The 27153-nt window shown below is 41.6% G+C and overlaps 2 protein-coding genes across 3 annotated transcripts in view; one reads left to right on the plus strand and one right to left on the minus strand.

Annotated features, from left to right (window-relative positions):
* Positions 1–1087: 1087 nt before the first annotated feature.
* On the minus strand, positions 1088–11854 carry Spa17 (sperm autoantigenic protein 17). 2 transcript variants are annotated; one of them, XM_036192904.1, is made up of 5 exons: positions 11793–11854; positions 10053–10233; positions 5273–5343; positions 3734–3811; positions 1088–1400 (listed from the first exon to the last, which is right to left on the minus strand). In XM_036192904.1, the coding sequence occupies exons 2-5, from the start codon at positions 10204–10206 to the stop codon at positions 1254–1256; spliced, it is 450 nt and encodes a 149-aa protein (XP_036048797.1). In that variant the 5' UTR covers positions 10207–10233; positions 11793–11854; the 3' UTR covers positions 1088–1253. The 2 variants fall into 2 exon arrangements, with proteins under 2 accessions (XP_036048797.1, XP_036048798.1); XM_036192905.1 differs by lacking the exon at positions 11793–11854 and adding an exon at positions 11540–11781.
* Positions 11855–11916: 62 nt separating this feature from the next.
* Siae (sialic acid acetylesterase) overlaps positions 11917–27153 on the plus strand; it is a 36079-nt gene continuing 20842 nt past the window's right edge. Inside the window, exons 1-3 of the mRNA XM_036192903.1 lie at positions 11917–12146; positions 15895–16056; positions 23265–23440. Of these exons, the coding sequence (XP_036048796.1) occupies positions 12080–12146; positions 15895–16056; positions 23265–23440 (405 nt within the window). The 5' untranslated portion in view covers positions 11917–12079. The remainder of the gene's footprint in view (positions 12147–15894; positions 16057–23264; positions 23441–27153) is intronic.

A 27153-nucleotide genomic window follows, 5' to 3' on the forward strand; every position in this document is an offset into this window, starting at 1 on the left:
TCACCAGGGGATGCTATTCTTGCCCAGGACGCTCTCTGCCAGGAACTCTAGCTGGCTGCCTCAATGGGGCTTTACCAGTTGATTTCTGCTACATGTTTTAATAAGCATTCAGTTTCTATCTGTCTGTCTGTCTATCCATTTATCCTGTGTCATCTATCCCCATTTATTCTTTTATGTTAGGCGTACTATCTACTTAATAAACTCACTCATTCAAAACTGAAAGTATGGCTATCATAGACCTTTCTCCAGACTACATAGAACCCTATTTTCTGAAGTGGGAAACACCAAGAGAACTAGAGACTGGAGTGTTCAATATCAGGAGTTGTTTGGGCAAGTTCATTTTGAGAAACCTGACATCCCAGTAGGAATTTTAAGTGGTAGTTGGCTATACAAGGTTGGAGCTGGAGGGATGAAAAGTCTGGCAAGCATATGGAGCTGGTTTAGGAAGTCATGAGACTGGATGTCAGGCACAGGTGAATATTAAAGGGAGCCCAGCTGTTGGGTTTAGTGGGCCGTCAGTGTCCAGCAGTTGGAATTCATAGTAATGAGCAAAAAAGACTTTCAGGGAGGGTTACATACTCAAGCCCTGTCTCAAGAAGACAGAACACAAAATAAAACTGTAAGCTGTGTGGTCAAAGCAGCAAATATTCACTACTGATCCAGCACATGAATGGTCTGCAATACATTTTCAATGAATGATTGCTTGTTATGGTCACTGAACATCGGTGGTACAATTTACAGGAAGGCAGGATCTTATTTTTATAATAACTCCAACTATTAAAAAAAACTTAGGGCTCAGTATATAGCTCAGTCTAGGCTCTGGGGTTCACTACCACCACCATCACCAAGAAAAACCAGAAAGCAGACTATCCTTAAAAGGCAGTGAGGTTACCACCAGGAGAGAAACATGAAGCTCAGTGGCCAGGGGTGGGGTAGAGCGGCTTTACTCACTAGGTGCCAGACCACACAACCCAAGGCTGACTCAGCCTCAGGTACTACTGTTCAGATGCTGAAATCAAAGGTGTTTAGGTACAGGCTGGGGACAAGCAGAGACAATTTTCCTGTTCCCAGGGAAATCTTCAAGGGGTGTGTTTCAATGGCATGTTTATTAAACAAATGCTCATGACAGATTTTCACAGCAGCAACAAATGCTATTCCACAACATCAAGTTTCCCTTACTGAGGAAAAAAATGACAATCACAACAACGATGGATTTGGATTACTTTTCATGTTTTTTGGGGGGACCCGTGTCCTCACTTGTCTTCCTCTCCTTTCGCCTGCTCATTCTTATCTTCTGACTTCATTTTCTTTACCTCTTCTCTGGCCTGATGTCCCCGGAAGACTGACTGGATTTTGAGAGCAGCGAACTCCTCCTTTTCTCTTTCTTCCTCAGTAGACTCCTTCATTGAAAGGAGAGAAAGTGAGAGACTTTTCTAGAATGCTGCCTTTTTGATGCTGCAGAAATGGGTCTATAGATTTAACTAATTTCTAGATGCAACTATTTGAGGTCTGTTGTTTCCTGGAGGGAGCGTTTACACATTGTCACATTGTGTGTGTAACAAAGGCTGAATGCCTAAAGAGCGGGGTTCAGCTTGCCACTCTTTAATTCGTCTTAATACAAGATCGTTGCCAACGTCTTCTTTCTTGTTCCCAGACAGTACCTATTTAAAGTTTCCTGAGAAATAACATTGTGTTTAGGGTAGAGAAGCAAGAAAGAATCCTTGAAGGACAGTGTCTGTGTTAACATCAGTACATGTGCTGTTTTGAAGTAATCGTGATTAAATAAGATGGATTAAGATGTTAATTCTAATTTCTAAATGTTTAGACAATTAAAATCATACATTTAGAGGTGGAACATCAAAGAGAAAGTCAGTTTACTAATATCAGGTTTATCAGAGTTGGCTAAACAGAGACATACAGTTTCTTCTTTTTCTTTTAAATTTAGGTATAACTTACAGATGGCAAAATTCATGGATCCTAAATGTAGAACTGAAAATATATATGGCCCTTAATGTATCTTTTTTAAGCTACAAAGATAATAAACACACATTAAAAATGCTCAAGTTAATCACTTGTAGTGAAAAGTTGAAACATTTTCACATCCTCAAATCTTGCTCCTAAAAAGTAACCATTATTGTAAGTTTTATGTCTCTGTATTTGTGTATGCTTATATATCCTTCCAAAATCTCTTTATGTATGAGTCCATTTACGTGAAGACACATTTGTTTTTCATTTTGAAAACAAGACTATACTAATTGGAATGCTCTACAGCTACTTTCCCCATGAAACAACATATCTGGGTTCTCTTTCTATATACGTTATCTCATATATAATTTTGCTCAGTTTTAATGGGAGGGGCATGGCCATTGTGTTCCATTGTCCTGATTTAGTCATTCAGTCAACTACTGACAGACCTTTGAGCTGTTCAATCCCCTCCATTACCAACAAAAGTTTTAAATACAAACAGACTGGCATAAAATTCTTTGAGAGGATTCTCCAATGTGGACAAGTGAATTACTCTTAAGTTACAAATTAATGGTGCCGTAACACAAACGTGTAATAGCTTATAAAAGAGCCTTTCTAAGAGAAGTAAGGGCATGAATAACTCTGTCTTTCTGTACTCCCTGAATTCCTATTACATCTGACACTACGGTTACACTAATTGGGTTGTGTCAATATTACTCCACAACAGTTAAATAAGGTAAGGAAAATTGTGTCTGAGTGGGTGTTGTTTATTTTAGTTATCAATATCATTAACAGATACTATGACATGAAAAGGAACTCAAACATTTGAACTCTGACATTGTACAGAATCAATTCTTTTATACAAAACCTGGTTTCCCTTTTTCTTTTTCCTTTTTTTTTTTTTTGAGACAGGGTTACTTTGTGTAGCCTTTGCTGTCCTGGAAATTGCTCTGTGGACCAGGCTGACCTCGAACTCACAGGAATCTGCCTGCCTCTGTCTTCTAAGTGCTGGGATTAAAGGCGTGCACCACCATTGCCTGGCAAAGCCTGGTTTTTCTTAGTTTGGACTATGAAGAGTATAGGAAATGATGTTTTGGAAAATGTTTAACTGGCTCTACAGAGGAATAATAGAACAAAACAATATTATGCTCCTAAAATACCACCACGGCTCTGGTTTGTAGTGTTTACCCTAGTCTCAATACTCTAAGGTGGCTGATTTTAAGTAATCAAAATGAAGTTTGTTGCACTGTGCACAATTATCTCCAAGTAACGGCTTTAGCACACCCCTGAACAGAGAGAGGCAGTGTCTTTGAGGGTGGGTTTTCCTATTTCCGGGTGGCGTGGATGGAGACTATCAGGGCAGGAAAGCACTTTTCTAGAAGACCTTTGCAGGGACCAGGAGTAAGCCAGACTGTTTAAGGCCATTTTATTTGGAGGTGTGTAAGTGTTTTCCTTTATTTACCTCTAACCTTTGCCTTTGTGTGGTGGCAACAGCAACAAGAAATGAAAAAATTCCCCATGTGGAATATTAATATGAAAGATGCAAGGAGGCCAAGTTCAGTTGTCTGTCTCTTTCCCATGGAAAGATGTTCTGATCTAGATTTTCAAAGGGAAGAATGAGTTTATGAAAATAATCTGCCAGTTTATCACCGATGTTATGTATCTATCTAGAAAGCACAATTCTAACATTGATATATATTTTGTGCACAACTTTAAATTTAGCGATGCCATTGTGTGTAGGAATATAAAAGTGGAAAATACTACATACAAAGGCCATAACTGGTGTTTCCTCTCTCTCAGGTGACTTGGACATTTCTTGTTCACATTTCTCAGTTTGTTCTGGGTCCTAGAAAAAGAAAAGAGGGTCACACAGACATTGTTTTGAAGATAGCAAACTTTTGAACCATTCTGCTTAAGGGAAACGGGAAGTTAAGGTATTGAAAAGCATGGGAAATTAAAGATATATTAGTTTTTTTTTTTCAACAAGAATTTGTCTTGGAATAAATGTCAGTGAAGGAAAACTCAAGGGGTAAACGACTGCCTCACACTGAGAGTTGATAAGGTTTGGTAATAAATCTTGAGGACCATAGGAAAAAAGTTTATAGTTTCTACAGTAGCAACCAAAGTCATTGTATTCCATAGTATGAAGCCAGGCTGACTTTTTAATGGTAATTATAGATTAAAAACTAAGTCAATAGTACAAAAGAGAAGGTAATAGAGGATGAATTTGATCAAAGCACCTTATGTGCATTCATGAAAATGTCAATTATTATTTTATGAAATTAAAATCAATAGTATATCAAACCAGGGAAGTGAGTTTCACTTTGGAAAAAGATGTATGTATAAAGAAGGAGCCAGCTCAGTCTGTTTTGACATGACTAGTCCAGTCTTCTATCAAACAGAGGCACTGCTAACTTACTGCCTTCAGGAAGAGAGGCTTTAACACGGAAATGGAAAATTGAGGATATATAAATTAAACGAATAAAATAAAACTCTGGAAAACCAAAGTAAGAGAAACACCTTGAATTTTCTGGGTGACACAGGGCACAACATTTCAACATTATCTCTTTGATCTCAATTGAAAAAACCCAAAACCCCATGAGTGCAGATAGTCTGAAAACTAGAAATAAAAGCACCAGCCTCATACAAGCAGCTGTAAATGGACAGAAATTCACTTTCGAAGGCAAACTGACAGCTTCTACAAGACATTCTCCAAATCTACTGGCCTACATTAAAGCCTGAACTTTGCCAGTGTCTCTGGAGTCCAACATCTGAGAAAATGACATTTTCCAGCTGTCGAGAGTAGTACTCTAAAAATAATTAATTTATTGTCTTGTTGTTGCTATCTTGAGACAGAGTTTCTCTGTGCAGTTCTGGAACTTGCTCTGTACACCAGGCTGGTCTAGAACTTAGAAATCTGCCTGCCTCTGCCCCTGAATCCTGAGATTAAAAGCGTGTACCATTACCATTATATTTAATTCAAATTAGTCTTTTTGTAATATGTAAATAAAAAAGTTGGACTAATAATGTTTTATTTTATTAGATATAATTCTTTACTTGTGATGCTCAATAAAGTTTAAAGACTAAGAGATGGGAGTAACTGTGTGATAATCAAGCTCCTACTTGATTGTTGGTCATCTTTAAGTTCATATGAAGGATCAGTACTCAATTCAGATAGTTCAGAAGACATTTTATTAAGTTATTAATAATGTTTGACACACTTCATAAAAATTGGAGGAGACAATAATAATTTTTTTTTACAGATAGAAAAAATATAGCCAAATTTGGTAGCTTCATAGGACTATACCTTGAATGCGTGGTTGTTATAGAAGCGGTCGTCTAGCTTAGCCCCCCATTCTGCTGGATCAAAGTTGGTTTCTAAATAACAAAAACATTTTAAACTTATTTTGTGTTCATTATAGTGAATCTAGAACAATACAGGAACACAAGTTTCTTGTTTCAAATCAGAGGTACTTTACTGACAGCTGAAAATCTTACTGACATTGAACAGCCCAGTGCTGCATAAATAATTACTAAATATATGATGACGAGTTTAACATGAATGAGCCTTCTGGGGCATTTACTCATAAGGAAATGGGAGAGAAAGAACAAATGTCAATATTCTAAATAAATAGACACCTAAAACTCGCATTAGCAACTGTATAAATATATGTAAAATACAGTAAGGAATCAGGGAGTCTGGAAAAGTGAAAAATAAGGGTTTTCAAATGAGACACATTATGAAGACAGTTAACATAGACAAGAAGTATTTCCATCCAAAGATAGTTTTCCATCATGAAGAATTTCAAACTCCAAAAGTAGGATGCTCTAACAAGCCCCATGTGCACGTTGCATAAAGGCTACAATGATCCACTCATGGTTTATCATCTTATCATTTATCTTACATTTTCTTCTGGTTATTTTCAGGCCAACCCCAAATACCATATAATTAATTGACAGATATTTAAATTTGTACCTCCAAAAGAGTCTATACAATATAAGCATGTACCATTAAAATATAACAATTCCTTACAATCATCCTGTATCTAGCCAACTATCCAAAATTATCCCTATTGTCTAATATACTTATCTTGATCCTATCGAGCCTCAAAATGGACGCATAATGCCTTTTGTTATGCCTTAAAGAATTTTTAGTGGAAAATTCACCACCACCTTATTTTACTGTGCAATTTATTTGTTGATGAAATTGGGCCAGTTTTCCTTTGGAATTTTCCAATGCAGATATTTCTGACTGTCTCTACACAGGGGATTTTAACAGGGTCATTTGCCCTTGAATTCCCTGTAGATTGGAAGTTAGATTTGCAGGCTTCATCTGATTTAGGTTTGATTGTTTTGGCAAGAATATTCACTGATAGTGGTACTTAATCTCAGAAGATAAGTCATATCCTGCTCTCTTTAGTTTTTAAATAATTTTTTAGGCCCCTGATGATTGTTCCTGAACTTATTTAGGGTACAAACCGATAACATTCTAAATTAATCAGTACTTATTTTGGGGTGGACTCAATAAAGAAAACAGTCAACCGTTTGGTTACCTTGAAATACAGCTCTTATAAAACAGTAAGGTTGCAGGTTTGATTCATTTGTCAGCTTTCAGAATAACCAGCTCTCCTCCAGTACTTTCCTAGGTGGCTGGATGATGAGTTCTTTGTGACTGATTTTAGCATTATGAGCTCACAAATATTTAGTAACCTGGGTCAATTCTGGTTCCTGGAGTTTTATTATTTTTCTTGATTCTCTCTTTGTCCAAAATTTGGTCAGTGATGGCTATTCATGTGCTTGGATACTCCTCAGGCCTTTGCTAGCAATCCTAAAAATCATTAGGAGCTTATTTTGGGGGATGGAAAGATGGTCAGCCTATTCTTACATATTTATCCCACATGTATGGAACTAATTGCAAGTTTGGTTCATGGGAAATAGTATTCAGAGATGATAATATAGGGGATAGACAGCCACTAGCAGTTAGTTAGTCATGATTTTGAGGTTTCAAAATGTAGGGAGCCAGAAAAGACTTCCATTAAAAAATACATTTTAAAATAGTGCGGGCAGGTGTGAGTATGTGAGTGCATGTCTCTATATATGTATGGGCACGAGCATGCTATGGCACATGGTTGGAAGTCAGATGACCAATTTCAGGATTCTGGCCTGTCCTTTCACCATGTGAGTCTTCTGGCTTTTCACCAGGAGCCACACTCTGAGCTGCTTCCATTACAGAAAAGTTCACACTGGTATTTTTAAATTCAGGTTCAAGATTACAGGGTTTTATTAAACTATAATTTTTTTCTTACACCCCAAATTTCATTCCCAACAACAGTTGTATACTTACTTGGTTTGTTCTTTCATAAACAGTTACAAAGTTTCTGGAATAACTCTCCACATTGGTCAGCTTTTATCACTGTCACAAGTACCTGTGCTAAATTGACTTAAAAGAGGAACGGTATATTTTGGTTGACAATTTTAGAGGTTTCAAGGACTGATTTGCCTTGTTGTTTGGGCCGCTACAAAAGTGAAACAAGAACCACCTAATATGTGTATTTGAGTTGTTTTCACAAACAATGCTGGAATGAAAAGTATAGAGGTGGAGCTTCTGGGATACAGGTTAATTAAATATGGAATTTTGGCAGATACTACAGAATTCCTTCCCTTTAGATTTTGCTTTACATCTCTTGTAGGAATGGGTGTGAGGGCTTATTTCTCTCAGCCTTATCTACAAACTATACTGTCAAGCTCATGGCTTTCTGACAGTTGGATGCAGGAGTGGCTGTTGGCAGTTCAGTGTAATTTCTTTTCTTTACGTGTACTTGTGTGTGCCTATGGAAACAAGGAGGAAGTCAGATTCCCTGGAACTGTACTTACAAACAGCGGTGAGTGGCCAGGAGTGGTACTGCTATCTGAACTTGGGTCCTTTGGAAGAGCAGTAAGTGCTCTTTACTCCTAAACCATCTCTCTCTCCCCAGTTGAGTGAAATTTTGACTTGAATTGTTATTATGGTCCAGTTTGACCAAATTTTCATGTTACGTTTGCCTTTGTATGAACTGTTTGTTGCTATCTCTTGGTATTAATGTGTTAGGACACACTATTTTTACAAGCTCTTTATTAGGTTGATTAACTTACTGGGATGTAAATTGCAAGCATTTCTTCTTGGTTTGTTATCTGTGTTTTTGTTTTCTGCATGGTGAATTGCCACATACAAGTTTCCTTTTTCTGTTGTCAGTTCTGTGCATCTGCTCCCTTGTTCTTTGGGGGTCTGAAGCAAGGAAGGCAACTTAGCAAACAAGCTGTTTCCTTAGGTGAGGGATTATATTTTCTCCTAGCATCGATATGCTTTCCTTTTCATAATTTAAATCTGGAGTCAATTTATAATTGATCTGGAAGTATGATATAAAGAATTGATGCTATTTTGTTTCTCCATTTTTATCTCAGCATCATTTAAGAGCCCATTTTCTCCTACTGATTTGAGAGACCACTGTTTATTAACAGGTTTCCTGCCACAAAAAGACTAATAACCACCTGTGAAAAACAGTGGCAAGGGAATTCTTGCAGGGTGGGAGGCTGGATCCATGATGATTTTATTTGGCTTTGCCTGGGAAGGTTAAATTCTTATACTGTATCACTTGGAAATTCACGTTTAGTTGACATAGGTGGAAGTGGGTGTGGTGGTTAAATTTTTTTCAAATGGTTTTAGTCATTTGTTTATCAGAGAGCCAGTATTCTGAGGCTGTTCGTCATCAATTGTTTTTATTACTGTGACCTGGTAACAATGACTCAAATATTTTTTTAATGGTATGTTCCTAAGTTCTAAAATTAAACAATGCCCAAAGATTTTTACTGCATGAATCTGCAAAATTAATATTATAATAACAAAATTCATGTTTACAAAAACTACTACTTTTAACTAAACGATTTTAATAGTCTTTCCCTGCTAATGTTGCAGACTGTGCAGCAAATATTCACCCTGACTAGCTATGGGACAGTGCAGCAGTAGTCAGGAAGTCGGTGAAATTTGGAGTTCTTCAAAGGCAGGATCATAAGGGACAGGGGTGGAGTTGTTTAGTGTGGATGGGAGTTGTTTTGATTCTAGGATTCTAGCCTTGCTCTGGGTTTTTCTCTCTGTAAAATGATTTACAAAGGAATGTCTGTCTGCTTGGGGCTATTCCTAGTCTCCTCTGCCCGAAGTAATGATAACAAAGCTCATATAACATGATTGTTCCAGGCAAGAGCAGGTTTTACAAATTTAGGATTGTGATCATTCCCCTTTTGACCACTGGGTCAGACCCTCTGAGCCATGAGTCTTCAAGGCTGGGATCTGAAACTAAATTTATGAACGGAAGTGTAGGAACTTCACTTTGGCTCGAAATCAAATAGTTACTATTAGTATATAAGGTTTATACTATATAAAGTTGATATAAAGTTCAGACTAAGGTTGTCGCTATGCAGGATGGGACCTGGAGAGTGTATAGAATGAACGGGAACTTCACTTGCCCAATCAGTTTGTTTCTGTGCCTTCGCTGAAGAACAGTTTCATATACACCAGCGAAGACCAATTTATCTAATCTAAGGAGGGTTGAATTATTTTTATAACACTTATAATACTTTCAAATGAGAAGAGTCAAAATGTAAAGAAAACTGCAAATTACCCTCTCAGGAAGAGCGGGTAGTCAGCTAGGAGGGATGCATGAGAGCAGAGCTACCTCCTTCAACACCGGGTAGATGAGAGATGCTGTGAGTGGCCTGGGGAGTGAGCTGGCACACACTGCTTCAAGCAACAAGAACTGTATCTGAAACCACTTGTCTCATAAAGGCTTTCTGCACAATGAACACAATCTTAGGGTTCTGTTGTTGCTGTTAGTGTTTTCTTTTTTGTGTTCCCGTGTGTGTGTGTGTGTGTGTGTGTGTGTGTGTGTGTGTGTGTGTGTGTGTGTGTGTGTGTGTTGGGGTGTGTGGACATGTGTTTGCACATGTGTGGAGATGACAGGCCGAAGACAGGTATATTCCTCAATTGTAAGTTTTGCCATAACCAAATGCTTAGTTTATTTAAAAATTCCTATTTTTTTTTTAAAAGAGCTTACTCTCTCTTTTTTCTAGAAGGTTTTCAAAATACGCTGCGGCAAAAGCTGGTATGTTGCTCGGTTGCTCCCTCAGAATCTCCCGTGTCAGCCCTTCAAGAAGATTTCCAAATCCTTGTGGAATTCGGTAGTGGGTGTTGGAGAAGGGAATCGACATCTCCTTGGAAAGAATTGCCTATGGTACCTGAAGATTCAGTAGAAAGTATCTAATTTTAATGTGTCTAATTTAAATTACATAATCACAGACAGCTATGACAAACCAACTCACAATCACAACTCAAATTATTTCTCAGACACACATAGTTTGGACTTTAAAAAGAAAAGTTCATATGATCCAGGCCTGGTGGTGATCTATCTCAGTAGGTAAAGGTAGACCCGAATGAAAGCCCTGCAACCCACGTTGTGGGAGGAGAGAACCGACTCCCACAAACTGTCCTTGGACTTCCATAGGCAGGCAGGCTGTGTCCCCAAGGTTACGTCCATACACACATGCACACTCAATAAATGAAAACAAAATTCACCCCCAACCAAGTCTACACATTTCTTCTAGAGTTCTGAATTCTATCATGAATCATTGGTTTTTGTTTTGTTTTGTTTTTCCTTTTGAGACCTGGCTGTCCTGGAACCCACTATGTAGCCCAGTCTGTCCTCTAACTCGGAGATCCACTGACTTCTATCTCCCAACTGCTGGGATTAAAAGACATGCGACGCCACGGCTGGAGAATTATAGTATTATAAATGCAGATCCAGCCGGGCGGTGGTGGCGGACGCCTGTAATCCCAGCACTCGGGAGGCAGAGGCAGAGGCAGGCGAATCTCTAAATTCGAGGCCCGCCTGGGCTATAAAATGAATTCTAGGAAAGGCGTAAAGCTACACAGAGAAACGCTGTCTTGAAAAACCAAAAAAGGAAAAAAATGCAGATCCACTAATTTGGACAAATCCATTTTTAAAAAGAGAACCACAGTTTTCACTAGATATTAAGTTCGTCTTTCTGTTCTTAAAAGGTGAGGGTTGTTTTTGCTAGCCCGCAATATTTAAGAGATAATGACTGCTGAGGAGCTAGTATAGGTACATTGCTGAGAAGAAACTGTTTAAAGTTTAAAATTAAAAAACAAAACGGTCAGCCGGGCGCGGCGGAGCACTCCTCTAATCCCGCACTTGGGAGACGGAGTCAGGTGGATCTCTGAGGTTGAGGCCAGCCTGGACTACAACTACAGGGCGAGATCCAGGACAGCCAGGGCTACACAAAGAAACCTTGTCTGGAAAAATACCAAACCAACCAACCAACCAAACAAACAGAATCTAGTCTTGGTTCTAGACATTATTATAATTTGTTGAATACAATTTCACTTTTTAAATTCAAGGGCTGGCTGGTTACCCCGAGAGGCACAGAGGGGCGTTGGGAGGGGTCTAGGCTGGAGGCTTCACGAGGCCTGGCCTGTGGGAGTCTTCCCTTTCTCTCTTTTGGGCGGAAACAGGAGATTAAATACCGAATAAATCTTCGAGGGTTGTGAGAAGCCCTGAACCCGCGGGAGAGCGCGGGCGGTGGAGGGGGAAGACAGGTCAAACCGTGGGCGGGACGTCGACGACCTAACGTTCCAGATTCTCCAAAAAGGGCTTTCCGGGCTCCCTATGTGCTCCAGGAGTCGAGGGAGTGAGTGCCGGGGATGCCGAGTGACTCGGACACACGAAGGAAAGGGCGAGGCCTCCACGTAGGGGAGGGAATGCGGGAAACCGCCTCACCTCTTCTTTCTCTTCAAGCTGGTGCGGATGGTTCCAGTTGTTTTATCTCGTTGCTGGGTAACCGTTTTTTTTTTTTTTTTTTTTTTTTTTTTTTAACTACGGCGGCCGGGAGGAGAGCGGGGGCGCCTTGTGTTGAGCCGCGGATGGTTTCGCGTACTGAGGACTCGAGGGTGGAGCCCGCTATGTGACCCCGCCCCAGGCTCCGCCCACACAGGACCACGCCCCCGTCCCCGCCCCTGCCTAGGGGCCCGTCTGGAGTCCAGCACTCGGCGCGGATTTCCGCAAGCATGGTTTCCTTGGGGGCTGTGTGTGGCCTGCTGCTGCTCATAACCGTTCGAGCCAGCAGAAGTGCAGGTGAGGTGACACGGCTCTGTGGGACCTTTGCCTTTCAGATCCTCTGCAGGATCTTGGCTCTCATTCCCGCTCAAGGTCTGGTTTGAGTCAGCACGGGTCTTTCCCCACCCACCTAGGCCTGGGGTGCAGGTACGCTGGGCCGCCTGCTGCCTTTATCCCCACCCACGGTGGGTCCTTCACTTGCAGCGTAGGGGGCAGAGGGAGACTTTGTTTTACTAAGTTGGGGAGGCTCCAATATGCCCAGACCGAAGCCTTCAGGAGAACTCCGAGAGAAGGGGGCGAAGCCAGTTAGATACTATTTGGAAACAGGTGACTGAGTCATCCAAAATACTTCAGCACCTGCCCCCTCAGTGGTGCCCTTGGGGAGGGCTTCTATCGGGATGGGTGCCTTGAGGGAATTAAATTTTACAAGTTTAAGTGGTTATTAGGGCTAAGAAATACAACCCCCTCACTAGCTCAGAATAATTTAAGGTTTAGCTCTGAATTTTGGTGCAGCTTAGAGAGATTGGTGGAGGGATAAGGCTCATCACGCTGGGGAGGGGACTAACTCACATTGGCCATCTGCAGGCCAGGGTTTGTCATCTGACTAACCTGGGCTGGACATTGCCCGTCAGCGTGGAGATACCAGAAGACAGGAATCTGTCTGTTCATTCACAGTAGAGTGATAATGCAGGATCTGCCTACCCTTTTTCTTCTTTGGATCACTGAAACGGTGGACCCCAGAGTCTGTCAATAAATGAAATTTAGGGGGTTGGGATTATAGCTCAGTGGATTAGAGCTCTTGGCTAGAATGCTAGGGATTTGGACGTTACTTCACCACAGTAAAAACAAGAAATGAAGGCTGAGGTGAGAAGAAACGGCATGATTGGGTCTACTCAAGCACCAGCAGGCCCAGCCCACCAGTGGGTTTTCAGAGTTTCAAAACTAGTACACCGCAGTGGTCAGTCCCCAATTCGCATCCCTCTCATGATCTTTGGGACCTATCATAGGAGGCAGGGAGAAGGTACAGACAACAGAGCCACTGTTTTCTAGTTTTTCTCTTAAGGCCTGTCATATTTACTATCATTGTTCTATTTCCTTTGGGTCATATTCCATGACCTTGATTTGCACTTGACAGTATCCATTCATGCTCCAGATCTCTCTCCCTTCCTTCTTCCTTGCACATCCTGATATCTTTCCTTTAACTCTCCTTTTGCTCATGTTTATAATGTAATAAGAAGTTACATTTAGCAATGAAAGTACCTATGAACTCACCACCCAGTTTGAGAACTACAACTCCGTGGCTTTTATCGAGACTGCCAGTGTACTCCTCACTGGTACATCTGTTGGAGGTAACCATCAGAGGTAACCAACTCTCCTAAAATATTTGTTAGTCTGCTTGTAATGATTGCTTCTTCCCCACAGCACTCATTCCTATTTTCTACTTCACTTCCCAAAGGAAGGGAGAAAGCCAACATCTTAAAAAAATTCATGTCTGAATATGCATGGTCGTTTAAGATGTGCCATTCTCTTCTGCCCCTTGCTCAGTTCCTCAGTATGTTTCAGTGTCTGTTCAACTTGGAATGCGAGCTTTATAAGGATAGAGTATATAATTTTTCTTTGCATTATCGCCACAATCTAACTGAAGCAAAAAGGAAATTATAATACCTTTGGAATTAGATGACATGGATTCTAATGCTGTCATAAACTACCTTCTGAGGCCAGTCCAAAAAAAAAAAAAATTACTGTCTCCAGTATTTTAAAATCCCTGGCAGCAAGAAAAAAAAATTAAATCTATTATTGGTAGTATTTTCCCTTTGCCATTGTAGCCTCAGTGTGTGAAATAGTGTCTGGCACACAGTAGGTATCCATAAAGAGATATTTGCTGAATTCACAGCTATTCTATTCTTAAAAAATTGCTTAATTTAGTTGTGCCCTAGTCCCTTGATGGGTAATGTGTTTATATCTCTTGATCAGTAAGTAACACAATTATACTATTATTATCAGATTGTTTCCACCTCTAAAATTCTTTTACTCATCATAAAGCCTTTCACAGAGAGGTTCTATAAATGTGTGTTGGCAAACACAGACTGGCTTGAAAAGGCATTCCCCAGCCTATGGACTACTGGTTGCAAACTCCAATATGTAAGCAACGTTTTCTTCCCTCCATCCCTCTGACTCCAGCCCTCTCTCTGCTTAGCTCTTATTTATGCATTTGCTTTTCAGCTTTTGTTCTGTATCTACCCAAGACAGGGCCCTCCCACACATATGCCTCCCAGTTTCCCCCGCAGGCTGCCAGCCTGCTCATGCAATTCTGGGATGTTGTGGTCCCAGAGTGTTTTGCTCATGGTACATGCGTCTTGAGCTTGTTAGGCCTTCTGGATGGACTTGGATTGTCGTGTAGGCTTCGTGATCAAACGAACTCCTGAGTGAGAAAGAGAGCTGAGGATTTTTTAGGCACTAGAGTCTGGTATTCTAAGAGCAGTGTAAGTAGGCCACCAAGCTTGTGAGGAGACCCCCATTAGCTCTACTGCCCTGTTAAGTATAGCCTGAGGGGCCTGCCATCTTTTGTAGCTCCCAGGGAGGAAAATGTCAGCTTTGTTAATTCTAATTCTCTTTCCTGCCTGTCACTTTTATTTAAAAAACAAAAAACAAACAAACCCCAAACAACCCTTAATTTTGTAAATTATTTTCTTTGGAGGATTTAAAAAAAAAAAAACTCTTTTCTGTTGAGACAAATTGGGATGTAAGTTTTATGATTTTCCTAGTTAAATTTCTGTGAGCTCACTGGGATCATGTGGATCAATGCTTGTTATTTAAAAAGTACTTCGATATAGGCTGTGGGTTAAAAATAGAAATGATCTCGTTAAAGTGAATTCTTATTCAGTCTTGTTAGTGACTCTTAGCACAGAATCCAATATGCAAGTATGCCTCCTCTTTCCTTCGCCTGTGAAATGGTGACAAGACCTTTTCTCTGAGATTTTAAGCGTCTGCCTCTCCATGATCTTATTTTTGTGTCCTGAATTTATCTGAACTCACCAGGAAGACAAATTGTCACAGTCATAAGCGTGGTATACCAGGTCATCAAAAACAGAAACAAACAAACAAACAAACAAAAATCAAAACCAAAAAATCCAACCAACCTCCCTCCCCAAATAAAATAAACCAAACAGCAATGACAAAACAAACAATAATAAGCACCAAGAGAAGTGATGTGAAGGGATTTGGCAGTGATAAGGTGGGACGGAGGAGATGAAGATGGGCACAGCATTAGAGAAGCTGTGTGGAGACAGGCATCACACTTGTATTCCTTCCTAGCTACTCGGAGTGGGCACAATGATGGAGAGTTGGGGAAGGAAGTGGTTTGTTTTTCTTATAAACACCATCTGTTGAGGTACATGGATGGTGCATTTTAGTGATTTGAAGAAGAAAAGTTAAGCGCTAGAGCCAAGTTTTAGAGCAAAGTGTGGGGTGTGGGGCTGATCAAGAACTATGAAGGGAAGGGAAAGAGAGTATGTTTATTGGTTGTTGCCTTGGGGCCTAAGTTTTCCTTAATGACCATATTATGCTGTGACGCATATTGTTGGGGATGCTTCTTCTTATGTTGCTTATCTAGTTAAGAGCAACAAGATCTAGTTTTGGAAGATTATAAGGCTTGAGTAGACTCGTATTCTTTTGTATAGGAACTGTGTGTTACTTCCTGTTTCACCAGGCCCACTTGATGCTCAATCTCCCTGATATTTTCCTGAGTGTTTGCTAACATTTTTAGGTATTGGTTTTCGCTTTGCCTCCTACATCGATAATTACATGGTGCTGCAGAAGGAGCCTTCAGGGGCGGTGATCTGGGGCTTTGGTACACCTGGAGCCACAGTGACAGTGACCTTGTGCCAAGGTCAGGAAACCATCATGAAGAAAGTGACCAGTGTGAAAGGTAAGGCAGCCCGCTCTCTGTTCAGTTATTGTCTTCTTCTGCCATCTGCTGGATTATCTGAAAATGAACGCTGATAGCTCCAGCTCAGGCTGTCCATCCATCCATCCGTCCGTCCGTCCGTCCGTCCATCCGTCCATCCGTCCATCCGTCCGTCCATCCATCCAACCAACCATAAAAGTTATTTGAGTATTTACCATGTGGATAGCACCAAAGATACTACCAATAGTAACAAGGCTCAAAGTTCCTTTTGCCAAGGACCTTGTTGAACAGAACAAACTACGCAGAAGTTTGTTGGACCCTGATATTATCTGAGGAGTTCTATGACATACAGAAGAGTGATATCTACCTCAGTCTGGTGGCTGTGGGAAAGTTGCCACAGAAGATGATATTTGAGCTGAATTGTACATGCCAGAGAGCCAGTCATTCTAGATTTGAGAGGAATGGTCAGTGGTTAAGAGCTCTTGCTGTTCCTGCAGAGGACCTGGGTTCAGTTCCCAGCACTCACATTGGGTGACTCATAACACCTTGTGAACTCCAGCTCTGGGGATCTGATGCCCTCTTCTGGTTACTCTGGGCACCTGCATATCCATGGTGCACATGGATACACACACACACACACACACACACACACACACACACACGCACATACATACTTTATAAAGAAAGTCTTAACATTTAAAAAAAGAGTCAAATTGGAGATCTGATAAATAGCTTTGGCACTGGAGTCCACTGTCTAGGTTCTGATTCTGACTCTGTCATTTCTGGGTATATAATTTTGACATATTAGCAAATATCTCAGTGACAGTGTGTTTTTCATGTGTAAAGTAGAGTACTAATGGTACTAATTCTTTTGTTTGTTTGTTTGTTTTGTTTTTGTTTCTCAATTGAGACAGGGTTTCTCTGTGTAGCTTTGCCTTTTCTGGATCTCGCTCTGTAGACCAGGCTGGCCTCGAACTCACAGAGATCTGCCTGACTCTGCCTCCTGAGTGGTGGGATTAAAGGTGTGTGCCACCACCGCCCGGCAATGCTACTACTTCTTAAAGGATTATAATGAGGACTAAATGAGTAAACACATTCGAAGTCGTTGGAACAGTGCTTGGCACATTAGCTTGAGTGATCATTATTGTTACTATTACTGCCACTATTATTTACCCAGATATTCAAATATTTATTGAGTAGCTACTATGTGCCAGATGCTGATGATAAAGTGACGCATAGAAATGATTTAGCCTCCCCTTAATGAAGCCTGAAGGTTAGGGGAGGCAGGACAGTAAAGAACACTTGTAGCTATGTGAGCTATGTGCCACAGTAAGGAAGGACAGTGTGTGTGAGAAGTAGGGTTAATGAACTTAAAGACTAGTCTTGAAAGAAGAGGCACAAATTCAGTAGAGGGAACATCCTGGGTATAGGCGAACGGGTAAGAGTACATGTATAACATCAGAGAAGTGCCGTGGAGGTATGTTGGTCTAGAACACTGGGCTAAGTGACTGGTGGCGGATGACAGGAGATGGGACAGTATGGAGATTAAGGCACATATATGCTGGATCTATAGATTTTAAGCAATAAAAGTATACAAGCAGATCGAAAGGGTGTGGCAACTATCAGATAGGGTTGGTAGAGCTGTTAGCGGGCTCTTATGATGTGCAGATATACATGATGAGGGCTTGACTTGAGAGTATGGCTGTGGTCTCCGTAGAAGGGATAGAGATATATAAGAGTGGATTCTGGGAACCAAACTCAGGTCCTCCACAAGAGCAGCATGCACTCTTAACTGCTGAGGCATCATCTCTCCAGTCCCTCTTCGTAATTTGCGAGATATACCCAACGTGAAGAATTCCAAGACTGCCTGTGATTTCTGTCTAGTCTGTCCTCAAATATGTTAAGTAGTTGAGAATTACATTGAACTTCTTGTTCTTCTACCTCCATGTTCTAAAGCAGCAGCCTGTGGGTGGTAACCCCTTTGGGGGTTGAATGGCTCTTTCACAGGGGTCACCTAAGACCATCAGAAATATCAGATATTTACATTATGATTCACCACAGTAGCAAAATTACAGTTATGAAGTGGCAACGAAACACTTTTGTGGTTGGGGTCACCACAGCACGAGGAACTGTATTTAAGGGTTGCAGCATTAGGAAGATTGATAATCACTGTCCCAAAGGCTGGGGTGGTAAGCATGAGTCACCACACCAGGTTTATGCGGTGCTGAAGGGAATCCAGAGCTTTGTATGTGCTAGGCAAGTACTCTATCAACTGAGCTATATGTCCAGTCCACTCTTTGAAAGCGTATGAAATAATGATTGGCATCTTGTACATCTGTATCCTTGCAGTTTGCTCATATTCACTGCCCTACGCATCTTCTGCCCCTCACTCTACTTGCCTCCTTTCTCCCTCCAAGTGGTCCATGTTGCTTTCATGTCTCATATTATGCTTAATATATTTTACTTAAATCTAGATTATTTGTGATAGAAAATGTGAGATTTGTTCTTGTTTGGCTTATTTTACTTAATATGATGCTTTCTAATTTTATCCATTTTCCTACAAATGAAATAATTTCATTCTTTTTTATGTCTGAATAAAAATCCATTGTATGTAGGTACATAACACATTTTCTTCTTCCATCGATGGTATCTGGGCTGATTTCTTATCCTGGTTATTGTGAATAGTGCCTCAGAAACACAGATGTACAAGTATTTCTGTGATATGATGACTTATCTTCTTTCAGGCATATACCCTGGAATTTACCTGCAGGTATAGCTGGATCATGTGGTCATTCTACTTTTAATTTTTTGAGCATATTAATTTTCTTTTCTTTTCTTTTTTTTCTTTCTTTTTGAGACAGGGTTTCTCTATGTGGTCCTGGCTGCCCTGGAACTCACTCTGAGAACCAGACGGGCCTCAAATTCAGAAATCCACCTGCCTCTGCCTCCTGAGTGCTGAGATTAAAGGTGTGTGCACCATCATTGCCTGGCTAGAGTGTATTAAGTTTCATAGATTCTTAATCAGTTTATGTTCCCCTTAATAGTCTATAAAGGTTCCTCACCAGCGTTTTTTTGTCATTTGTTTCCTTTTTTTTTTTTTTTTTTTGGTCTTTTGAGACAGGGTTTCTCTGTGTAGCTTTGCACCTTTCCTGGAACTCACTTGGTAGCCCAGGCTGGCCTCGAACTCACAGAGATCCACCTGGCTCTGCCTTCCGAGTGCTGGGTTTTAAGGCGTGCGCCACCACTGCCTGGCCTGTGATTTGTTTTCCTAATGATGACCATTCTAACTGAGAGGAGGTAGACTTTCCTTCTTCAGGTAATATAACCTAGTCTCAAGAGGGACATTTCACCTCTCCTCTGATGTGGAACTATTGGTTGAAAGCAAGTCACAGATTCTGTTTGCTCTGGAGGGGAGAGGATAGTACAAACCTGTAACTTTAGAATCCACTTTAGGGTATGTCTGTCACAGCATGCTATAGTTTATATGATTTTCATAAGCAGTTTTATTGACATAAAGTGTTTATTTTTATTTTGTTCTTATTTGGTGGTGGTAGATTTGAATTTTAAACTATAGATTAAATGTAGGTAGGAAGGGATGGTTTAGGTAGTAAGGCCTTCTTCACCTTTGAACCACATTTAAAAGCTACAGGCTCATGTTCCAGCCGATGGAGAGCCAGGGTTCTGTGTAGAGAAGTGAAGAGAGTTGTTTCTGTTAACCCTAGGTTTTCCTCCTGGGAAAAGAAAGGCTGTGGGTATCCAGTCCCCTTTTAGGTATTGGGCACAATAATCTGAAAAATAATTAACATTTGATGTGATTAATAAGAAGAAAAGCAAAAAAAAATACTTTATAACTAATCATGTCTCTACACAAATTATTTTCATCGTACCCTTTTAATTGTGGTTTCCATCTTGAGGCTAGAGTTATCTGGGGGAAGATGGAGAGAGAGGGGAGACAGAGAGCTCTTTTCTTTGCATATGCCTTTGGCTGTAATATTCAGATCAACAGTCAGGGGCAAGCTACCAGGCATGTTGTTTCATGTGAAAACATAAAGCCCTTATCAGTTTGCATGGCTTTCTTCTCAGTGTAGCCCAGGGTTGGCATTTATTTTTGTCATTTACTTGATGGGGTACTTGGTAAAAATGTATGCAGGCTAAGTAGCTGTATAATGAAGCAAGGAGATTAGTCTTCCTAGATGGTAGGAAAAAGAATGTAAGGAGACAGAGCATTGTCTTAATGCATTGAAAATGAAAACTTAGAGAAAGCTGGACCAGGGCTGGCACAAGAGTTAACAAGGTGGCAAGTAACTGTTGTCCAGAAGGCAAGACCAGAGCAACTGTGGCTCAGAAGGCCAAGGGCCAGCAGAAAGCCCACTGGATGTTGGATTAGTTATGGTTGCTGGCTCAGATTTACTATCTGCACCCATCCTAGTAGAACTGATGGGTTAACATACTTTCTGAAAGCTCATAAGAGGCCTATGGCATGCTCCCCATCAGCCAACCTGTTCTGACTGACAAGCCAAGGACTAGTGGATTCTCCTTGTGAAACGTGGTGGCTTCTGACTTTAGACTCCCACTGTTGGTCGAAGGCATCACAGGTGCTTTGCTCCTTCCTGCAGACAGTGCACACGCAGGAGCAGTTCCTAGAGTTTGTCTGAGTCATCTCTTGAATGGGTGTGCCCATCCATGAATTCTCTGCTGTACGCCAAATGTCTCCTGCTTTGTACAGCATTGTGTCAGGGCTTATTTTTCTTTTCTTAAATGAGAGAGGAAAAACACTAGAAACCCAAAAATCTTAGGCTAGGTAGCCAAGAAGGAGGCTTTTTGAGAAGTTGAAGGCAAGCTTCTCTGGTACAAAAGATGTTGAGATCAGGGCTTAGTCTCCAGGTCCAGTTTACCTCAGGTTCTAGGCCCTACCAGTAGGAACCCATTCATTTTTCTGCCTGAGGCGAGATGGTGGTGCTGTTCTGCCTTCTTGTCTTTGTTGCTGGACGTTGTCTTAGAGTTTGTATTACTGTGAAGAGACACTGTAACCATGGCAGTTTTTATAAAAGAAAACATTTAAATGGGGCTGGCTTACAGGTTCAAAGGTTTCGTCCATTATCATCATGGCAGGAAACATGGTGGCGCACAGGTAGACATGGTGCTGGGGAAGGAGCTCAGAGTTCTACATCTGGATAGGCAGGCAGCAGGAAGGTAGAGTTACTGGGCATTTGAAACACCAAAGCCCACCCCCAGCGACACAATTCCCCCAACATGGTCACACATAATGCCTCTCCCTAAGCATTCATGTATTTGGGTCTATGGGGGGACCAATCTTTTTGGTTTTTCGAGACAGGGTCTCTCTGTGTAGCTTTGCGCCTTTCCTAGGACTCACTTGGTAGCCCATATTGGTCTTGAACTCACAGAGATCCACCTGGCTCTGCCTCCCAAGTGCTGGGATTAAAGGCGTGCGCCACCGCCGCCCGGCTGGGGGACCAATCTTAATCAAACCACCATAGACATGACACTTGTTGGAAGTGCTGGGGGGAGGAGCTTTTGTCACCAGCCATGTGTGCTGAAAAGCTAAAGGAAAATACCCAACTAATACCTCTGGATGCGTGGACGATAGCAGAAGTCTAAGAAATAGTCCTGTGTTAGGTTTTCTGGCAGTTGACCCCATCAACCCATTTGAGCAGTGTTGGTGGCAGGAGGACAGAGCCTCGGGAAGATGTGTCAGTGCAGGAAGCCTGGAAAGACCTTGGCAAGCCTGTATTAGGACAGATTGGAGCGTCTGCCTGTTCAGAAGCGTGAGCCATACGGAGCACATCACACCTGTGCGACACAATCTGTACCAGCTGCCCACTGTTTCCAAAACAGTGATTTTTCTGCAGTTTCTATGCTGATGCTTGGCTATTGGTCAGAGAAATACAATAATGAGCATGTGGTCCTGGGCTTAGCAGACCTCCTGGAGGTGAGCGGCAAGCACAGCTGGTTTTGCTTTTCAGAAAACCTAACATTTAGACATTTCCTCCAGCATTCTAAGCAACCTTTTATGGCTTCAGTTTTTCCTGATTTTCCAGTGTGCATCTAAACATCCATTTCTGCTTAGTTGTCTCTGGCTAGAAAGAGCCTCAGACAGTGTCCGGCATGGAGAAGGTATTTGGATGGCATTTATGTAATTATTTCTTTTCAGAGATTAGGAGAATACTTTACAAGGCTCTGTTGCCAGGTCTCTTTTTCCCTTTGAATTGAGATCGATCTGATGGCAACTGATAAGCCAGTTCATGTTTGACATTTTTATGTGAAAATTTTGTTTTCTCTGCCTTTTCTATGTTCGCATTTCACTGTTCTACCTTTTTCATGTTTTCTGGCTCTTTTTTTTTTTTTTCCCATACTTTTACAATTTGGAGGACATTTTCCCTAAATCTGTGAGTATGACCCTGACAGCAGTGATCCAGTGCCTGAGGAGAAGGGCAATGGGAGGTGTGGTTTCCAGGGAGCAAGCTGTGCATTTCTAAAACAGGGTCTTTCAGAGCTTCTCCTTCCCTCAGTGGAGTCCCCAAACCTCGAGTTTTGTATGTCATTCTGAAATAATCTTCTGGGCAAGTTAAGATGTCTTTTCCACGGAGATTAATTTATCTGCCTCCCACTACTTGTTGACGCGTCCATTCCTCCGTGCACCTGCTGGTTAAGGGAGAACCCAGTACCACTGGCCGTGTCAATACTTGTTAGCAGTGTGGAGGAGGTAGGGTCACAGGGGTGATCCTGCTTAGTAAAGGGAAGATTCAGATTAGAAATGATGCTTAGCCTGCGCTCCCATTTGATTGGATAATTGCAAATTAGTTCAGGGTGCTGTGTAAATCAGAAAGATTAGATTATGGTAATATTGACAGTTGGATAGTGTAATGAGAATTCTATTTTATGGGTTTTTAAACAATTTTTTTTTTTAAACTAACTATCCTTGAATTTTAATCTATGTGTATTTTTGTCTCTTCTAATTTAGGATTATAACTGGGTAACTAATTTCTCTTGTAAACGCCTTAGATAAAAATAAGAAAGGATTGGTACAGATTAAGAATAAAAAGGCTGCTGTTCTCGACAGCTCCATCCTCCTTGTCTGGAATTTGGCCAGTCTTTATGGCTTTGAATACAGTTCGTCACAGCGCCTGGGCATGGCCACAAATGGAGTGTGTGCGGGGGTTTTACTTCATTTTCGGTGGTTAATTCCTTGGAGTCTGTTGTTGTTTTAGCACCCTCCAACACCTGGATGGTGGTACTGGATCCTATGCAGCCCGGGGGACCTTTTGAAGTCACGGCCCAGCAGACCCTGGGGACAAGGAATCTCACCCTGAGGGTTCACGATGTCTTATTTGGAGATGTCTGGCTGTGCAGTGGACAGAGTAACATGCAGATGACTGTGTTACAGGTAATTTGGAGAGTTCAGCTGACAATAAACACTGATGATGATGGGGAGGAGGGAAAGGGAGTGAGAAGGGAAAGAGTACTGAGGAAAAGAAAGGCTGTTTCTGTTTATGAAGTACTCCTCACGTGCAGGATCTAATCTGAGTGCTTTCATATTAAATAATTTCATTGAACAACCTAGAGAAGTAAGCTACTGATGAAATCAGTAGTTCCTGGCTGGCACTAATTGTGTTTATATGCTCAGTTTTCTCCTTGAAGACGTTGAAGTTTACTGCTATCCCTAGCTCTATCCTCCAAACTGCGTTTCTAGTCGATTTATCTCTTCTTGCCTTTCTTGACTGTCCATTTTGTTTTTGAGAAATATTTAAGTTTGAGGTCTAGGACTCTGTACAACCAAGCCATGCTTTCCTTTCAATTCTCTCTTTGATAAAACTATGAACTAGATGGGCTGGAGAGATGACTCAGTGGTTAAGAGCACTGGCTGTTCTTCCAGAGGACCCAGGTTCAATTCCCAGCACCTACATGCTAGTCCATAACTCTCTGTAATTCCAGTTCCAGGGGATCCAACAGACACACATGTAGGCAGAACACCAGTGCACATAAAATAAAAATAAATCATTAAAAAAGTATAAACTAGAATACTTTCATATACTGTAAGATGCTCTGGCTATCCTGGAACTAGCTCTGTAGACCAGGCTGGCCTCAGAGATCCACCTGCCTCTACCTCCCAAGTGCTGGGATTAAAGGCTTGTGCAACCACTGCCTGGATTGTTTCTATAGCTTTTATTCTTTATAGTTTCATTATTCCCTTTAAGAAAACCTATTGCTAAACAATGCTGTTAAAAAGATTGACATATATACTTCATTTTACCCATGTTTACTAAGTCAAAAATCTAACTTCTTGTATATAAAATTTTCTAATCAGTGTTTTGTGAACTCTTACTTCCTGCCTTAATTCATTAATTATATGGAAGTATTTTGAATTGAAATGCCTATTAAGCTGAACTTGGCCTGGACCTTGTTGGCATGTTTGAATGGACACAGATGTGAGGTTTCATCCTGATAGAAAGTGTGGTTTTGTACAGAAGTGGAATTGCTGTTAAGTCATTAGAGAAAGCAGTGCTTTCCCTCATGTTTTAATTGTACTTCTGTGTTTTCACAGGAAGGCATGGACCAGATCTGTTTGTATCTATATAGTAACTTTCTCAATTGCAGACTATGCCAAGGGATCCCATCCCATTTTCTGTCAAGCTAAATCAGATCTTGATTGCTAAGCGTAAACACGTTCTTTCTGCCTGGAATTTTCTCTGGAGCATCTTCTGAATTAACTCGGGGCTGAGAGCTCTGAGATGAAGGGGGACAGGAAAGGGGATTCTATCTGCAACATATGTGTTAAAACTCCCCCCCCCCCCCCATGCACTTAGTTTGCAAGGCAGCATTTTAGGTGCAATGGTACCAAACTTTTCAGTCTTTTGACAGTTTGCAGAACCTTGTTTTCTGGTAGGAAGACTGCACTGCACGGCTCCCCTTTGTGCCATCGATCCTTTCCCTGCACAGATTCCCAGTGCACATATGCACACAAGCACAGTGTCTGTCTCTCTTCCCTTTCCTCCCTCCATGTGCCTTTTTGAGGAGGTAAGATTCTCACTATAACCTACCCTTCTTCACATTCAAAGAAGGAAATGGCAGATTGTATGCCCATCTTGTTGTTAGGGTAAAATGGAATTTTAAAGCTGAATGTTATTTATAACACTGAGTGAGATGTTTATAAATGGAGAAAAGTCTAAATGTTCATCTGCCACCTCAGGGTAGGTCTTAAGACTCAGATATTTCTAGTGAGGCTCAAGAAAAGATGGCCAGTATCAGACAAGAAGGCCGAATTTTCAGTCACTGTGTACTCCCCTCTTTTGTATTTTACACATAGAGAAATTAATATACAGAAGAGAGGCATGGGTACCACATTCCAATAGAAGACTCTTGGAAGTATGGTGGATGGCTCATATACAGTTATTACCTCAACCTTAGAACTGATAAAGTAGAAGGTGAAATAAGGTACTAAATCTGCAAATTCTTCAATGTCAATTACTAGATATCTGTCTACCATGGGTATGAGTGTGGGAGCGCGCACGCACGCACACACACACGTTTACATCTGCACACGTTCACACACACACTCACACACATGTCTTGCTCCCCCTTGCAGACCCCATGCTTAGATCCTCTGAGGGAAATAGATTTTTGACGTGTCTTCATTAATTCAAGAATGTGGTGTAAAGGTTACAAAATGAACACTGGTGAGCAGCTGCTTTGATGGGGACTGGTCTGGTCCCTGGAGAGACAGTGGTGCTCTCCCTCAGCCCTGGCAGCGTTAATGACTTCAAATACCTTGGTATTCATTTACATCCTCATTTAAATACTTGGTAGGGAAATAATTACACTGAGGTGTTTGATGAGATGAAGTCTGATCTCAGCAGATGGAGTAAAGCTTCCCTTTCATCAGCAGGGAAACCAAGTGTCATTTAAATGAAAATCTTCCTGAAATCTCTTTATTCCTAAATTTGCTGCCAATATCCCAGAGGAAATGCTTCCATCAAAAAGGCGGTGACATTGGGAAAGGGGACCAATTTCAGATATAATTGTCATCAGGTACAGGAGGAATTTTCCCCACCCCCATCTTTGTTAACACCCAGCTTTCCAGTTCTGGTAAATGTGAGAAAAGATGGAAACCTTCCAGCTAATAATTTGGATCGAGTTCCATGGGCTGGTAACAGTACAGGAGAATGCCAGCCATCCTGACTCTACTGCCCTGGCACTACTCAGGCAGACTCAGCAATGGGGCTGCAAGACGAGGAGCATGCTCTCCCATCCTGCTTTCCCAAGCTGGCATCTCTTTGCTCTGAGCTGCCTGCGTTCCCAGGCAGTGCGGAAGCTGGTGTGGGTGGAGAGATGAAAGCAGCTTCATCCACTGTTTCCATGGAAGCAACATACGATGGATGCTTCGTGCGCAGTGCAGAGCTGAATTTCAAAGGAGGTGACTTTTTACAGGTACCTACTGCGGAAAAACAATTTCCCTGCCAGAGCACACTGTGAGCACATCAGCTTGTTTCTCTTTGCCTTTTATTTGCCATTAAACCTGCCAGGTAATAAAATCCTAAAGACAAATCAGGATTTCCAGTGGAACTTTCCTGAGGCCGTATGTAATGTCTGTCCTGAATATGGAGCCCTTGACAGGCTGGAGTTGCTGCCACCCAGGAGACACATCAGACTTGTGGCTCCCTCAGTGACCTGAGAGCGATTTCATTTGTATCTGGTTATGTTGTTGGCTGCAGCCAGCGCAGTGGCCAACTCAAAAGTTATTCTAGGGGCAGCATTTTTCAATGAAATGCTGTGGGGCAGCCCAGCTGCTCTATCCTTTCCCTTCCCCTGGACAGTGGGCCGGAAGGCCAGCTGTATTCTCTGTGGTGGGTGGGAGGTAAAGCGAAGCAGCTGCTGTCTCTGTGGCTGGAGGCCAATACAAAGTATCCTGGCTTCCTGTGCCTTGCTCTGGCTGCCAGACTCAGCTGGAGAGCCTGCTCCCTGAGGCAAATGGTAACTGGCCTTCCTGATGATCCTGTTGGTCCTTTGTTTTGGAGAAGCTGGACTGCCCCGGTTGCGGGGGCGGGGCGGGGATAGAGAGGACTCAAGAGAAAACACGTACACAAATACAAAAGCAAACCA

Source organism: Onychomys torridus, chromosome 7 (assembly GCF_903995425.1).
Source record: "Onychomys torridus chromosome 7, mOncTor1.1, whole genome shotgun sequence".
Lineage (NCBI taxonomy): Eukaryota > Metazoa > Chordata > Mammalia > Rodentia > Cricetidae > Onychomys > Onychomys torridus.